General features: G+C 42.3%; 1 protein-coding gene across 1 annotated transcript in view; it reads left to right on the forward strand.

The window, feature by feature from the left end:
- Positions 1 to 5,722: 5,722 nt before the first annotated feature.
- pde4a (phosphodiesterase 4A, cAMP-specific) overlaps positions 5,723 to 15,413 on the forward strand; it is a 48,924-nt gene continuing 39,233 nt past the window's right edge. Inside the window, exon 1 of the mRNA XM_012919442.4 lies at positions 5,723 to 7,018. Coding sequence (XP_012774896.2) covers positions 6,723 to 7,018 — 296 coding nt within the window. The 5' untranslated portion in view covers positions 5,723 to 6,722. The remainder of the gene's footprint in view (positions 7,019 to 15,413) is intronic.

Genomic DNA, 15,413 nt, shown 5'->3' on the forward strand with positions numbered 1-15,413 from the left:
AGCACTGTGCATAACCCACCCCTCATTTCTATATATTTTGCTTCCAAGGACCCAGGCTTTCTTGTACTTTTCTTGTATGAGAGAGCTGAGTGTAGAAGCGAAGCTCTCAATTTACCGGTCGATCTACCCCCCTACCCTCACCTATGGTCAAGAGCTGTGGGTAGTGACTGAAAGAACGAGATCGCGGATACAAGCGGCGGAAATGAGTTTTCTCCGAAGGGTGGCTGGCCTCTCCCTTAGAGATTGGGTGAGAAGTTCGGCCATTCGGGAGGGGCTCAGAGTAAAGCCGCTGCTCCTCCACATTGAAAGGAGCCAGTTGAGGTGGTTTGGGCATCTGACAAGGATGCCCCCTGGGCGCCTCCTGGGTGAGGTTTTCTGGGCATGTCCCACCGGGAGGAGGCCCCAGGGCAGACTCAGGACATGCTGGAGAGATTACATCTCTCGGCTGGCCTGGAAACGCCTTGATGTTCCCCCGGACAAGCTGGAGGAGGTGGCTGGGGAGAGGGAGGTCTGGGCTTCTCTGCTTGGGCTGCTGCCCCCGTGACCGGGCCCTGGATAAGTGGAAGAAAATGGATGGAGGGATGTATATATATGTATGGCATACCTCTGCATGCTATCCTTTGTGTGGTTTTGAAAAATGAGGTAACTGGATAAATAGAAGACAAAAAAAGGATCAAACCTAAAAAAGCAACAGATGAAAAACAAATGAAAGCCATGTCCTTAAGAAGTAGAAAAATCCAGCAAATGACTCAGGACCTGAGTCCTTTAGTTTATCCAACTACAACTGTCGCCAGGAGGTCATGAGAAAAACATGGTGAAGACTCTGTCACGGCTTAGTGCTACATTTCAGCCAGTGGTTTTGGGGGTTTTGTTTAATCAAAATTGATGGCAATATTTAAATTATTGTTATCTACCATCAGATTTTGATGCACCACACAATATCATCTTAAAAGCATCAGTGGCTTCATTTTTCAGCAGGACAATGATCCCAAACACACTGCCAATGCAGTAAAAGCATACCTGGAGAGAAAAACACACAATGGAACATGTTTAGTCATTGATTGGCCTTCACTAAATCTTAACATCACTGAAGCAGTGTGGGATCCTTTTGACAGAGAACAGAACTAAAGGCAGTCAACATTAAAAGAAGAGCTTTAAATAGATTATTTTAGATGTACAGCACTTTGTTCAACAGCCACTGACTTTGAATGTCCTTCAGAAGCCTGGAGAACTATTCCCGAAGACTAGTTAAAGAAATTGCAAGATAGCTCTACAACAGCTGTACCTCTTTCCCATTTCCTAGCAAAATATAAAGAAATCAGGGGTGGCACAACATTTTTGCACTGTACCGTGTATTCGAAAAACTCAGCAGCAGTGTCTCATCTCAGAAATCATGACCCAGTTACTCCAAAAGAAATCCACAAACCTTATTGTGAGTGTGTCATGCAGGAACCCTTTTCTCTTTATTGGACTACACTCGCCAAAGATTTAACCCCACATTAGAAATCGTCCGTCTACCCAAGACAAAAGGCCGCTTGTGACTGCATGTCAGTATTAATTGTCCACCCTTCAACTTCTTTCGAGAGGAGAAAAAATAGTTCCAAAACCAAGTGCTTACGACAAGGTTTGCAGAATTTTGAGTAACTGGGTCATGATTTCTGGAAAGACATTATTGCTGCGCTCACTTTGAGCATCGCGAGGTAAGTGTCATTTGGTTGCTTTACTTTGAAGAAAAACTGAGTAAGACACACCAAAAATAAATAATTAAATAACATTACAGGCCAGAACTGAAGTACATACATTTGATTTGGGGGAGAAATGTCTCTTTTAATAAAGAATATAAAAAGTTGGTGGTGAGATTCAGGTTTAACGGCTTGTGAGACTGCATAAATATCTAACTAACCATTTGAGCATGTGACAAATTCTTAGATATCAATATTTCTCGATATTTCTTACATCTGCACCCTTTCAGTCACTTCAGTCAGAGCTTCTGAAACAGCTTTAATCAGTGTTTAATCAGTGCCATCGAATGTTATCTGTGATTCATTTCTCATACTATGGACTGTATCCCTGTTCTGTCTGTTTACCTGCAATATATTGAAGTTTAATATCATAGCTCAAAGTGATATTATGCCACAAGAAAATGCTACATGTTTTTTCCTACATGCGCTGAAACATAAGTAAAAAAATAATGATTATATTTAGGTCGAGGCAGAAAGGGAGAGTGAAGAGGCACGTGTATAAGAGGAAAACAACTCCTTAGAGTGTCAGTCTATTTCTAAAGCCGGTAATTACAGTATAGACAGAAACTAGACTAGAAGTCTATTCCTCTGCTGGCTGCCCTGTGAGGCTGAGATGCTCGTTACCGAAAGCAAAATTGCTGGTTTGGTGGTTCTTTTTATGGCCGTGCACTTGTTCTACAAAAACCACAAGATTTATGTGTAGTGACTTTACAACAGTTTAGATTAACTGTGAGAAGGTGAGAGAGCAGGAGATAGAAAATGATGAAAAAGCTGTGTTTATTGGAAATCTGCTCCTGATGCCTTTTTCAGCATATTAAAGAGGTTGGATTGCTTTTTGGGGAGAATGGGAGAACGTTTCAGAGGGAAAACTGGATGTTTAGGTGATTCTTAGCGACTATCAAATCCCCAGTATTGATCGTCTCCTCTCATGCTCACAGGGAGGACAACAGGTGTGGGCAGAATAGCAGAAGACCTCCACCAAGACTCTCCATAACCCTTCAGAGACTCCTGGGAGCATTCAGACTTCATTGGCAGACAAAAAGGAGCAGCTGCACCTTTTTAGAAGCTTGCAAATGCTTCCAAACATTCATCTATTTTTTTAATAGCTTCTTATCTGTGTCAGGGTCGTGGCAACAAGCAGAGCAGCCCAGATCCCAGCAGCATCCCACAGCTCTATTTGGGGAATCTGGAGGCCCTTCAGGGTCAGCTGAAGCGCAAATTCCAGCCTGCACGAATGCTTCCTGGTGGTCTGCATCACTAATAGGAAATATCTAAGGGGAACAGAACTGTCTGATTTTTATAACAAGTGGTTCCTGTGAAAGAGCAGCATCACAAGCGTGAAGCTTAGCTTGAATTTTATATCTAAAAAATGGAAAAGTGATTTAAAAAGAAACACGCATCTCCAATACAGAGAGGACAAGCGTCTGACACATGTGCAGACGCCAAAAATGCACTTTACTGCCACCGAGCTAAACACTGCGCAGGCCACTGCAGGGACTTGATTACAGTTCAGCTCAGATGCCTGATACCTGTAATCAAGGGGTATTTGATTACAGTTCAATAGCGTATGTCAAAGTAACATTGAACAATACCAGGCAATAATACTAGAGACGACATCGCCCCGTGTAAATGTAAGATTTATTCACAATCACTTCAACAAGCGTAAAAGTCAACTAACCAGTCGGCCTAATCAACTACATGACGAATCACATGATTTGCAGTAAACATCACGTCTGTCCTTATTTGGTAGTTACATTCTTGTTTGTATTCCCCTCGACTTTAAATATGCATGAAAGAGTTACCTGACAGTGCTCTTTCCTGATTTCTGTAAGATATATAGTGCTGTTGCACTGGTGAAAGCCCATATCAATCATGGCCAAAGTTTCAAATAATGAGATCGGCGCGTGTTCAAATAACCGCCTGTGAACCAAAAGCTCAGACGTCAAACTGTTCTAAGTGCTCAGTTTCAGGTAATTTTGCAGTTTCTGCTCTTGGCTCTGTATATCAAAGAGCGGGCATCCCTAACAGGCCCACCTCAGGCACATGGATCTGGTTGTGAGCAAAAGAAGCCCCACCCACCTGCAGCTCAAACCTTCTGTCTGCAGAGACAGCCAATGAGAAAAAATATGGATTAAAGGGATGGGTAAGGGAGCTAAAACAGTTTGTTTTAAACTGTGGAAGAAATGACAGGCTTCTCCAAGGCCCATTAAAAGACAAAATAGGACTATTTTGAACTATGAGTCACACAGAGATACTCTGGCAGAATGCAAGAATAAAAATATGGAGCTGAAAATGAGCAGAACACGTCACCTTTAAGTCAAACAGTGATTAGATGTGTTAGAAAAGCAAGTCCGAGAAGATTTGGACACATACAGAGGAGAAACCTGCTTAGCTGATTGTGTTGGCAAATCTCTCTGTTTTTGAAACTATCTGCAAACAACACTTACATATCAGACTTAAATATGGTAATTTTCCTGTTGCAGCCACTCCAATAGACAGAAAAAAGACATAAAATTGAAATGGCATAAATTGCTAATTTCACCAATGTGAATCCAGGTTAGCATTGTCCTTACAATGAAAATAAACATTAAACAATGGTATAAAATATATAAGAGAGCAGCTATCTAAAATTACTTGATACACAAACAAAATAATAGTTAGCAAAGCAAAGACAATATACAATTAATAAAGCACTGAGGTTGGAAAAAGGAACATCTGATCAATAATTCATTTTAAATCAGGAAAGCCTGTCCGATAACTGTATATCATTAAAAGAGATTTAAAAGAGGTCACTGACTCTGCTGACCTGATTTCCTCAGGCAGCTCGATCCATAACTTCGGGGCTATGATTGCAAACGTCACCTCTAGTTAGCGGCTGCACCTCGGGAACAAATAAAAAGCTCCTGTCAGAAGATGTCAGCTAAGTACAGGCTCATATGGTACTTTAGAGGTCAGATACAGTATATAGAAAGGTGAAAGGTCACGATGAGCCTCGCTAAATATGCAACAGCAGGTTCTCTTCCTGTCTATTTTCTCCAAACTACAAAAAGACTTTTTAGTGCTACAAATTATTTATTTTAAACTGAACAAAAAGAGACATTTCCAATGACTGAATAATGTTTTACAGTGTACAGGGCAATTTTTTATAGTATGTTACATAAACACTAAACAGTGGCTGCCCTGAAATTGAATTTGCATGAATTACTGTAAGGAAGAAGATGAGCCGTGTAATCCTTTAGAGCATGTTCATTTTATTTCTACTCAAATCAATAGCACCTGCAGCCCTATAATAACCAACTTATCAAATGTGGAATCAGATTTTGCATTTAAATGCACTGCTTACATACACTGGTATAAATATTGATCTTCGATTGATGGAGGTCAGCAGATTTTCCCAAAAAGCGCTTGTCTCTTGCTTTTATGGATAGTGTTATACATTACCATTATCAGTGGCAGCTCTGATGGGAATAAAACCTTTTACCCTTTAACGTGAGCGCCTTCTCCATTTTCCAGAGCAACAAGATAGTCTTTACTTTTGTTTCTTCTCTAAAAATAACCCAACAGACTGTACGCAAGAGCTCTATGGGGACAGCTCCAAGCTCTCAGTGATGTCTGGACATGAACACGTACTCCTCAAGCTTGAGATGGTAACTCAAAGCAACAACTATCAGCCTCAGATAGGTAAAAATGATAAAGAGTGGTGTTTTAGATGGCATATCAGATGTTATAAGACTCTTTCTCAGCTGACATGATTTGGCCAATTTGTTGCTTTTGTTTTCTCTCACGGAAATGCCAAGTGAGCAGACAGGGGGCAAAGCATAATGGATGTGCAAATAAATGGTTTAAATCCCCCCCAGTGCTGACAGTGCTCACTGAGGAGAGCAACCACCCATCCACCATATAGAGACTGGATGGACCAGAACAGAGGGAGGGGGGAGAGAAAGAGAAAGAGAAGAGAGAGAGAGTGCTGTGGTGAAGCCAGTGTTTGCCGTCGAACTCCAGCAAATATGAGGATGGGGAGATAATGGCCCACACTGCACAGGATGACTGAACCACCGCAACTATGAATTCTCTCCTTTTACGATGCATTCTGACTGAAAAAAGAAACAAAAAAGAAAGAAAGAAAAACTGAAGCAGAGAAAATCTGGACAGCAAAGGATCGCTTATGCCTTTTGGATATGTCCAACCTTTCTTCAGCATCCTGATCTATTAAAGATAAGCTTCTGAGTCCTGTTAAGCCTTTTAGTTAAAAAGAAGAAGAAGAAGAAGAAGAAGAAGAAGAAGAAGAAAAATATCTCCACCGAGGAATTGCTGAAGACTTCTGCGCTTGGTGTACGCACAGAGATGCTGTAGCTCTACACGAACCACGATAGACTGAGTACTTTAATGGAAATTGCTTGGAAATTTGAGCTCTGCTGAAAAAACATACGGACAGCAATAATACCACACACAGAAAGAGAGAGAGAGAGTGCGAGAGACAGAGAAAGAAAGCGGGGAGAGCCAGCGCCGGCGATCTGTGTGTCTCTGCAATAAGTGGCTAATAAAAAGCAATAAATTCTCTAAAATAAATACAGTCATCTGGTTGTGCGCCATGGGCGATGAGGCGTCAAACTTCAGGAGAAGCAGGAGGACCGGTGTCTCATCACCAAAACCCCGAACTGGTGAGGATCACGGAAGACTGGAGATTTGGGGATAAACTAAAACTGATCTCCACCGAGAACAATGAGATTATTGATTTTTGGATGACTTGTCAGGTTACCACTGTGGCAGTTTTTTGATGTTATTCAGAAAGCAGCATAGAGACCGGTGCTGCGCTGGACTTGGTCACTTTGGTTTGTTCTCTCAGAGATCAAATGGCAGAGAGGGACATGACATGTTTTGTTTTGTGCTTGAAATAAGCGAATACAGCCATATTATTTAATCAAGAAGTTAAAAAGATTTTTTTTTCTTTTTTTTTTCTTTTTTTTTTTTTGTTGCACTATGATGGAACCACCACCATGTTCGAAGAAGAGCCTGTCCCTGTCGCTCCCGGTTCCCCGGGAAGGACAGGCGACTCTGAAACCTCCGCAGCATCTTTGGAGGCAACCCCGGACCCCGATCAAAATCAAACACCGGGGGTACTCCGACACAGACCGGCATCACCACCGGCACATGGAGCGCTCCGACGCCGTGGATACGAGCGACAGACCGGGACTGAAAAAGTCTCGGATGTCCTGGCCATCCTCCTTCCACGGGACCACAAACACATCCATCGGAAATTGTGTCGGGAACAAACGGTAGGCGAGAAAGAGATGCATTCCAAACATCCCAATAATAGCCCATGACAGCCCACAAGGCATATGCGTAAACGGGGGAGGGGTGGGGGCATTTTAATGAGTGCGTAATAACGCAGTGCGCCTGAAGGGTTAACTGATATGAAGCGCTTTCTATCGAGAGGCGGGACGCGTGGGTTTTCGGTACAGATGCGTTATGCGTCTTTGGATAGACTCTGTCAGATGGGTATGAAGCGCAAACCAGGCCGCCCACTCGAAACGCAGGAGCACCTTAACAATGTTAAGAGCGTCAGCATACTAGCTGATAAGTAACATGAAGCTCGGTGGTTTTAATGGCATCAAAGGTCTGGTGTGTGCGTTCGTGCGTGCAAGACAGAGATATCGCCGGCGTGCGCACTCCGGGACTGCATCAGTTTGTTCTCAGAGGGCGGTTTGGGGCTAGGTGGGCGTTGGAGCAAAAAAAAAAGTGCCCTGCTGATGAACTCCTTATCAAGACAGTCTCTAAATTCAAATGTAGGTCTCCCTGACCTTTGACCCTCTTTTTGTGGTGAATTGGTGGGCTAAAAAATAAGATGCAGTGTTACCTGGACTTGTGTCACAGAAATGTCACACAGATGGCTTCAGGAAGCATCTAGCTGGCACACACTGCTGCTCTGTGATCAGACATGACAGTAAAAAATTCACTGCCTCATAACGAGAGGACACAGCACACCTAAACTGCACTAGCACTTAAATCAAATTAAGCAACGGATGTTAATCAAACATATTTGATTAAAGGCATTTCATTAAGTGAGTCGTGGAACTGCATGATTATGATACGATTACTTTGTCCTCACTCAACAAACGCTCCATTTATCCTCTTAAGGAGACACTGAGAGTGCAGCATAAGGATGTTTTGTCCAGTGTTGTCGCCTTTTTTTTAACTTATAACAGCAAATAATTTACTGCCTGGTAACATAGGCAGTAAAGTCTTGGTTGTGACTCTTTTTCTTTTTTATTCTTGTCTGTGAAAGAGTGATTGTCATGGAGAGAAAGACGAGGGCTTTCGTGCTTATGCTGGTTTTTAGTTTGCTCCCTCTTCCCTTCTTTTCTCAGTATGACCTGAAGTCCCCTGATGTTCCTCCAAGTCAAGGCGTTAGTTTACATGTTGGACTGCTTAGAACTGCCTTATTATCCTCCTAAACTTTTCCCATGCACTCATGAAGCACAAACATGCCTCTACCACATTAAACAAGAGGATTGTCACACTGATGACACATTGATGGCTGTGTGGTGGGTCCCAATGGAAATGTGGGGGTCTAGCATTTTTTTTCTTTTACTCGTTGTCTTTCCAGTTTTTTTCTTTTCAATGCCACAGACGGCCTTCCCGGCAGGCCCCTGGGAGAAAGGCCAACTCCAGCTGACTGGAGGAAGGACTGATTTGTATTTTAGTCCCCAGGACACGCTCTGAGGCAGTCCAATCTTTAGTGCATTGGGACTGACTCTGCCTGCCCTTCTCCTTCTGTGGGCGGCAAACCATGAGAGGGCAGAGAAAGAGAGATAATTCGATTCCAACAAGCTCAGTTTTGAGGGCACACGGAGCTGGCTCCAACTGTGTGTGCGTGTTCATGTGTGCGTGTATGTTCCTTAGCACATTTGTAAAGTGATGTGTGCGATCAGTGGGTGTTTGTGCTACACACTGGTCAGGAAGGAGGGTGCACGGAGGAATGGAGGCTGCTAGTTGAATGTTGTGTGTCACGGATGGTGGTGAAATGTGTGTGGAGGTATTTATGTGTGGGCTGTGCACAGGTTAGTGTCTGACCTGTAGCCCATATGGTTTCCAACAGGCCTTGTTTTACCTCTTTTCACATCAATGGGAGGTCAGAGGTATTTCCACTGTGCTGGAGCTATTTTTATTATTTTCACATACTGCAGCGACTGTAAATTCTGCCTCTTTGCTTATGTCCACATAATGGATGCTTCAAGCAGATGCCTCATCGCTTCACTGTATTTATAAACATCTATGTTGATCCAGCAGCGCTGTGCTCTTTCGCTCAAGGCTAACTTGCATTGAGTGTGGCCTATGGAAGGCAGCTTCATGCACATCTGCTTTCACCACTCTGAATGCTCTTATTTACATGCAGATGTCTGGAAATTTTCCTCAAAGTACATTTTAAACAAGCTCTCATTTAAGGAGCCATCCATTCACAAATCAGAAGGTGAACAGTCTGAGATAACTAAGTATATTTTCACAATATGTCTCAGTAGAAGGCCAGGAGAAATAGGAAGGCTGTAAATCTGACCTCTTGCTAAGATTAAATGACATTTTGGACAATCACTCTCATGATCTGATCCTTTCTTTGGGACTTGCAACACAATGTGCCTTGCAGCAAAATACAGCAACAAATTAGACCCCCTCCCCCCTGTAATTTTCACACTTAATATAGCCATCCAGTGAGGCGGATTGGACCGGCTCTTGCTCGCTGTATATTTGAGGCCCCTGCTCCAAGCCCCATCATATGGCAAGGAAGTGACCAACAGTTAGAGCCTAAAATCTGCTTAGATTTAAATGTTCTGAAGGCATCGCAAATTTAGCAAACATGAATCGGTGACAGGTTAGATGGTTCTAAGTTTTAATGTATGCGAATTCAATGTTTTTAGCTTTGTGCAAACACAATAAGACCAACTGTACCAGATAAGGATTCTTTTTCCAGAAGAGTGGAAGAATAATTGGTCTTTGATTTGTTGCGTGCTGACTGACCCGGTGGAAGACCTTAGGGAGTCGGTCAGCGCCTCATCTGGAGGAGGTTTCAAGAGATCAATGAGCCTGAGAGCTTCTGGTGAAATTGTTTTGGACAGGGTTCAGGGAACTGTAATAGAAACCCTCACTATTGATAAAAAAGCACTCCCAACAGTCGCCAGTCTAGCGGATGGGGGATACACAAAAGGGATTTTGCATAACTGTTTGAAGAATCCCAGTCTGCAGCTTTTCTACTTCTATCCTACAAAATGGCAGTCTTAGTGGCAATCAGCTTCCCCCCCAAAGAGTGTCAGTCTGCCTCCTCTGCATTTCCCCGATGTCTTTTGTTCAACCGCCTTGTCATGCCTTTTGTCAGAGGACGTTAATATGAACGTATCAGCCATCAGGTCCCATGCCCAATGCGCTCTGGGAAGTTCCGACATGAAATGAATGACTGACACTGAACGAGTAACAGCTCTTCCCGCAATTCAGTTGCTATGGTTACTTGTTTTGTGCATTTGTAGAATAGATTTCATTTACCCAAAAAAGGCAAAGCCTAAGGCACTTGATGGGCTCGACTGTATAATTTGTCAGTACGTAGCAGATCCCGCTGGATATGCATCATGACTTGTATGTTCATAAGGTGAAAAAGGGAATATTAATGCATCTCAGCTGAAGAACTGAGGGCTTCAGATTGAAGTTTGATCACAGCAACCTCTGCGACAATTTCAAACCAAAGGCTTGCTCACTTCCTCACCTACCACATATGCATTCTTTACACCCCCCCCTTCCCCCCTCCTCCCTCCAACCGAGGGATCTAGTGCTGATTTGTAAGCTGTAGCTGCTCTTTTCCCTGCGTGACTGGCCGGCTGCCATAATAATTTAGCTCATAATGAGGTACAGCTCCAGTTAATTACCACAACAGCAGTATTTTGCTGTTGATCATACATTTGCATTTCTAACACAGGAGATCCAAGTCTCATACAGAGAGCATTCAGGAACTTCCCCACCAAAAGCGTTTTAATAGCGTTAAGTAATAGACCTCTTATCTCATTTAGGTAGTGCAAGCATCTGTTTAGGCTACAGATTGCGCTCTTCTGTGAATACATCGTGCTTTCTCGCTGCTCTCAGCACTAATTAGTATCTGGAGGCAGTACACGGACTGGAACCGTGCTCACTGTGCTTTAGTTGGCTCACGCGGATACCCCAGGTAAAACCTTCCTCAGCAATGACACCGAACAGATGTCTGCTCAAAGGGAATGTATAGGTCCCCTCATTCAAGGTCCCTCTTTGTGTTTGTTCTCTGCTCGTCGCTTTGTTTGCCTGCAGACTCTCCCACAGACACTCGGGCCTCCTGTAACCACGTTTAGTGGCGTCAGCTAAGCTTCAAGAATCGACTGGAAACCTTGGCGTCTTTGCATTTTAATTGATTTCACACTGAATCTTCTCAGAGTTGTGATACACCAGTCATTTGTTGTTTTTGTGTGTGTGTGTGTGTGTGTGTGTGCGTGTGTGTGTGTGTGTGTGTGTGTGTGTGTGTGTGCTTTTTAACAAGTGCGGATGGGCAGAGATCCCAGTAAGAGGAAACAAAGTGAGCATCGGCATCAAAAATCCAAGTTGCACAACAAGTCCACCTGTTATCCACGATTATCTCCGTGTTTGCTGCAGCTGCTTACATTTAGTCTGTAACAGCCCCTTAGTCCCTATTCCTTTTCACGCTCATGCTCATTAAATCGCCTTTTTGGAACTTTCTGACACAGTTGATTATGCAATACTTTCTTTTACCTCTTTCAACATGCCCACTATGATGATGATAAGCCTCATAATGGCTATTTTTTTCCTTTTCTTATCTAATTATACTGCTTGAATCAGTCTTTTGTCCATTAAAATAACAGTCTTTGATTGCTGCATGTCTCTCTTTTTGATCCCCTATCCTCTCAGTGCTTCCTTTCACCTCAGAGTAAATGGAGAGTATTGATTCCATCTCTATTTCTGCTCTCTGCTTTGTCTTTCCATTGTGTGGCCCGTCTCGCTGGTTCCCAGTAGCGTCAAGATGCTTTCTGATAGCCTTCTTCTTGCTTACAGCGGCATTAAGCACACTATCATAAATCTCTTATTTCACCCCCCCACCTCCTCAAAGCCATATCTGAATCTCAAACCTTCACATCCTGGCAGTGAAATGAACTGCCCACCGCCAACAGTGTGCAGCGCCTCATCTCTTCCTATATTCTTCCCCATAAAACGAGGTTTTTATACTGATGTGATTTTTAGTTCTTCATGCTCCAGTCGCTTCTTGAAAAATCACAGACTTCAAGGGCATGGCAGACACAAACACCTTCATCACATGGCTGGAAATCAGCTGCCACTAAAAAAAAGGAGTTCAAACAGCCTTTGCATCAAAGAGAAGTTGGGAAAAACAGCATCCTAATCATGCTGTGAGATTAAAATACACACAGTACTCTGTAAAGCTTCCTGTATGGATTTACAATCACCCATTTCCTTGGATTTAGTTTTCGTCTGATACAAAATAAATAAATAAAGCGTTTCTTTTTTAGTAGTAATAGTAATTTATTCTTCGAGCCCAAAGGCACTAAGGGGAACTAAAAGGAAAAACCTTTTAGTGTAATCAAATTGCCCACTTCATACCAAGAAAAAGGTCTTTATTGCTGAGACTTGGGAGTATTTAAATGTCAAAATGTGCAGCGTATTCCATTTCACAATAAGTGCTAGTCTTTCACCTCTCAGCAAACAGTTCAGCTTGATAGAAAACGGCAACATGATGCCCGTGTGTGAGATTCCCTATAAGATAGAGCGACGAATAAGAATATTGTGTCCATGTGGTGCTCAAGCAGGTGATACACCATCAATCAGAATCAGCTGGCGGTCTCTGATGATGTCGCAAAGGGGGCAACCCCCTTGAAAAGCGCTTTAGGCTGCTGTCTCAGTGCAGAGCTGTCTGAATGAGTGAGTCTGACAACCCCTCTGTCAGCGGCGTGTCAGCGCAGCACGCGTTCAGTGAAGCAGAGCGCACAAAACCGTAGCCACCTGTTGAGCAGAGCACCGTGTCGGACTAATGTGAGGCATGTCAGGAATGCTCAAAGAGTGCCGAGTTTAAATTAAGAACTCACAGCAAATTACGGCTGGAGCAGATGAAGGTGTGCACCTAGAGGCCGCACTCGTCGGGGGGGATGCTCACGCTTGTGTTCAGCTGCCCGCTGATGCCAACATCTCATCTGAAATATCGCTTCCAGGCCTCGTGCCCCAGGACAGAGCTCCCGCCCAAAACTACTGGCTCAGTTTCAGCTATATGGATGACTACGGAAGACTGTCATACGTGTTTAGAGTAACAGATGGCTTTAATGCTGGCTTAACGTGTCACAGACTTGTACACTAAGGCAACAAATACAACCAACGCTTTGTTCAGACTCTCATTTTTTATTCTGTTTACGGCATAAATCATACTCGTAGGTGTTGACTGTATATCATTATTATTATTGACAGATATAGAGCGCCTGGGACAGAAATACAGCAGGAAATAGATTGTTTTTTGCCCATTCCCAGTCTGACTCAGCAGTACTATTACTGTGTGAGCTTGATTGGAAAAATGCTGAAAACAACAGTAAATAATATCCAGTTGCTATGAAAAATATAACAGCATGAGAGCTTGCTAAATATGCCAGTAAAAATCTTTCATAGTGTGCTAATTTAGACAGCCGAGGTGGGTGGTGATGGTGGTAATATTATAGCTACAAATTATCAAGTAAAAAAGTAGCAAATGTACTTAAAAAACTTGAATAGTCTTTGAGATTTTATAAAAAGAGAAAAAGAGATAAAAAGGAAATGAATCGCATCTCTTTATATTGTAAGGCTGATTCAACCTCATCACTCCACACACGCCACATGCATAGGGAGGAGGTGCAACAGTAACTGATACACAAAATCTATCACCTCATTCAAATCAGATTCAGAAGAATAATCCAGATCCATGACCCAAGTGTTACTAAGGCTTTAACCTCTTTAATATCGATGTTCTTCTATGTGCATCTTGGAAATAGGCGATTACAAAGATTGCTCTGATTAGGTCGTCCCCTGCAGGAATGACACTTGACAAAAAAAAAACACCCACCACTAATTATTTCTTTATAATTTCTAACAGTAGTCTCAAAGAATGATCAAGTTTTTAAAACATATTTGAGTGTTTTTGGGTAGTAGTTAAATATAAAACGTACAATTTTTTCAAGGTGAAATAATAATTTGTTATTTTAACAGTCAAAGAACATATAGAGCAGAAGAAAGTAGTTTCATGTGAAAAAGCAAAACCACCGTTAAATTTAAACTGAAAGTATTGTGCAAAAGTTTTGAGCCACCTGTCATTTCTTCATATTTTGCTTCCCAAGGGCCAGACTTTCTTGTGAAGTGGTATTTAAAGTGCTTTTTAGAGGTCTCTCAAAGCTTTTCTTTGCACATTGGGTGCTTTTTTACTCATTTTCAGTCCAGTTCTCATCCATCTAACCACTTTCAAAGAAATGTAATTTTTTTATGTTTATTTGTTGAACTATTTAACTTTAACCTATGAGTTGTTCAAGCATAAAAAGCCTTAAACTCAAGAGATGAACCAGTGTTGATTCTCAGCATAACAGACAACTTAGCAAGGAGCCAATTTTAAATTGTATCTTTAGGCACTTTGTTCCAAGCAGCCTGTCACAAAATACATCCTTTGCTCCAATTTCTGTAGCTAAAGCTATAAAAGATGCCGACGATAACATAATTTGACAGGCATAAAACAGTATTTTTGGTATACTGGTAGGTATCAGCTGAAAATGTGGCTTATCTCAGCATTGTGTGCAATGCATCCTTAATAAAATCTGAGGTAACAAGTGGAGGACACCAAAGAAGAAGTGGCAGAAGAAATAGAAAAAAATCCAGCTAAGATGTGAAACAAACCTGATAGATGGATCTGGACCTTCAGTTGGTGCATCTGTTTTTTGCTGAACCCTCGTCAGAATTTTAGCCAGTGGTGTTGAGGATCATGAGAACATTTATGGAACTATGAATGGCGAAAAGTACCGTTAAGTTTTGATCCACCATGCAATACCATGTAGAAAGCATCTGATTGGCAGCGGCTTTATTTTTCAGCATGATCCCGAACAAACTGCCAACACAGTAAAAGCATACCTGGAAAGAAAAAACACACAATGGAACACAATCAGTCACAGATTGGCCTCCCCAGAGCCCGAACCTCAACATTATTAAACCAGAGAACAGAACAAAAGGCAGCCAACATCCAAAGAAGAGCTTTGAATGTACTTCACGAAGCCTGGAGAGCTATTCCTGAAGACTACTTAAAGAAATGACAAGAAAGCTCCCCTAAGAGGGTCCAGACTGTGTGGAAAACTAAATATGGTCCCAAAAATCAACATTCAAGATTATTAGAATTGTACTCAGCATTTGCCTTATACACTGTCTTTTCATGTATGTTTCAATAAATGTGCACATGTTTTTAACTTCCTCAGGAGAATATAAAGAAATGAGGGGCAGCTCAAGCATTTTCCACAGTGCTGTACACGCAGCGAACACTGAACCAGGGCTTACAAATGAAGAGGAACTAACAAAAATAACCTTGTGCTGTAGCCTTATTACAGAGTAAGAAACAAGCAGCGAGACGGTTTTTGAAAGAGA

The sequence above is a fragment of the Maylandia zebra genome, linkage group LG4 (assembly GCF_041146795.1).
Source record: "Maylandia zebra isolate NMK-2024a linkage group LG4, Mzebra_GT3a, whole genome shotgun sequence".
Taxonomy (NCBI): Eukaryota; Metazoa; Chordata; class Actinopteri; order Cichliformes; family Cichlidae; genus Maylandia; species Maylandia zebra.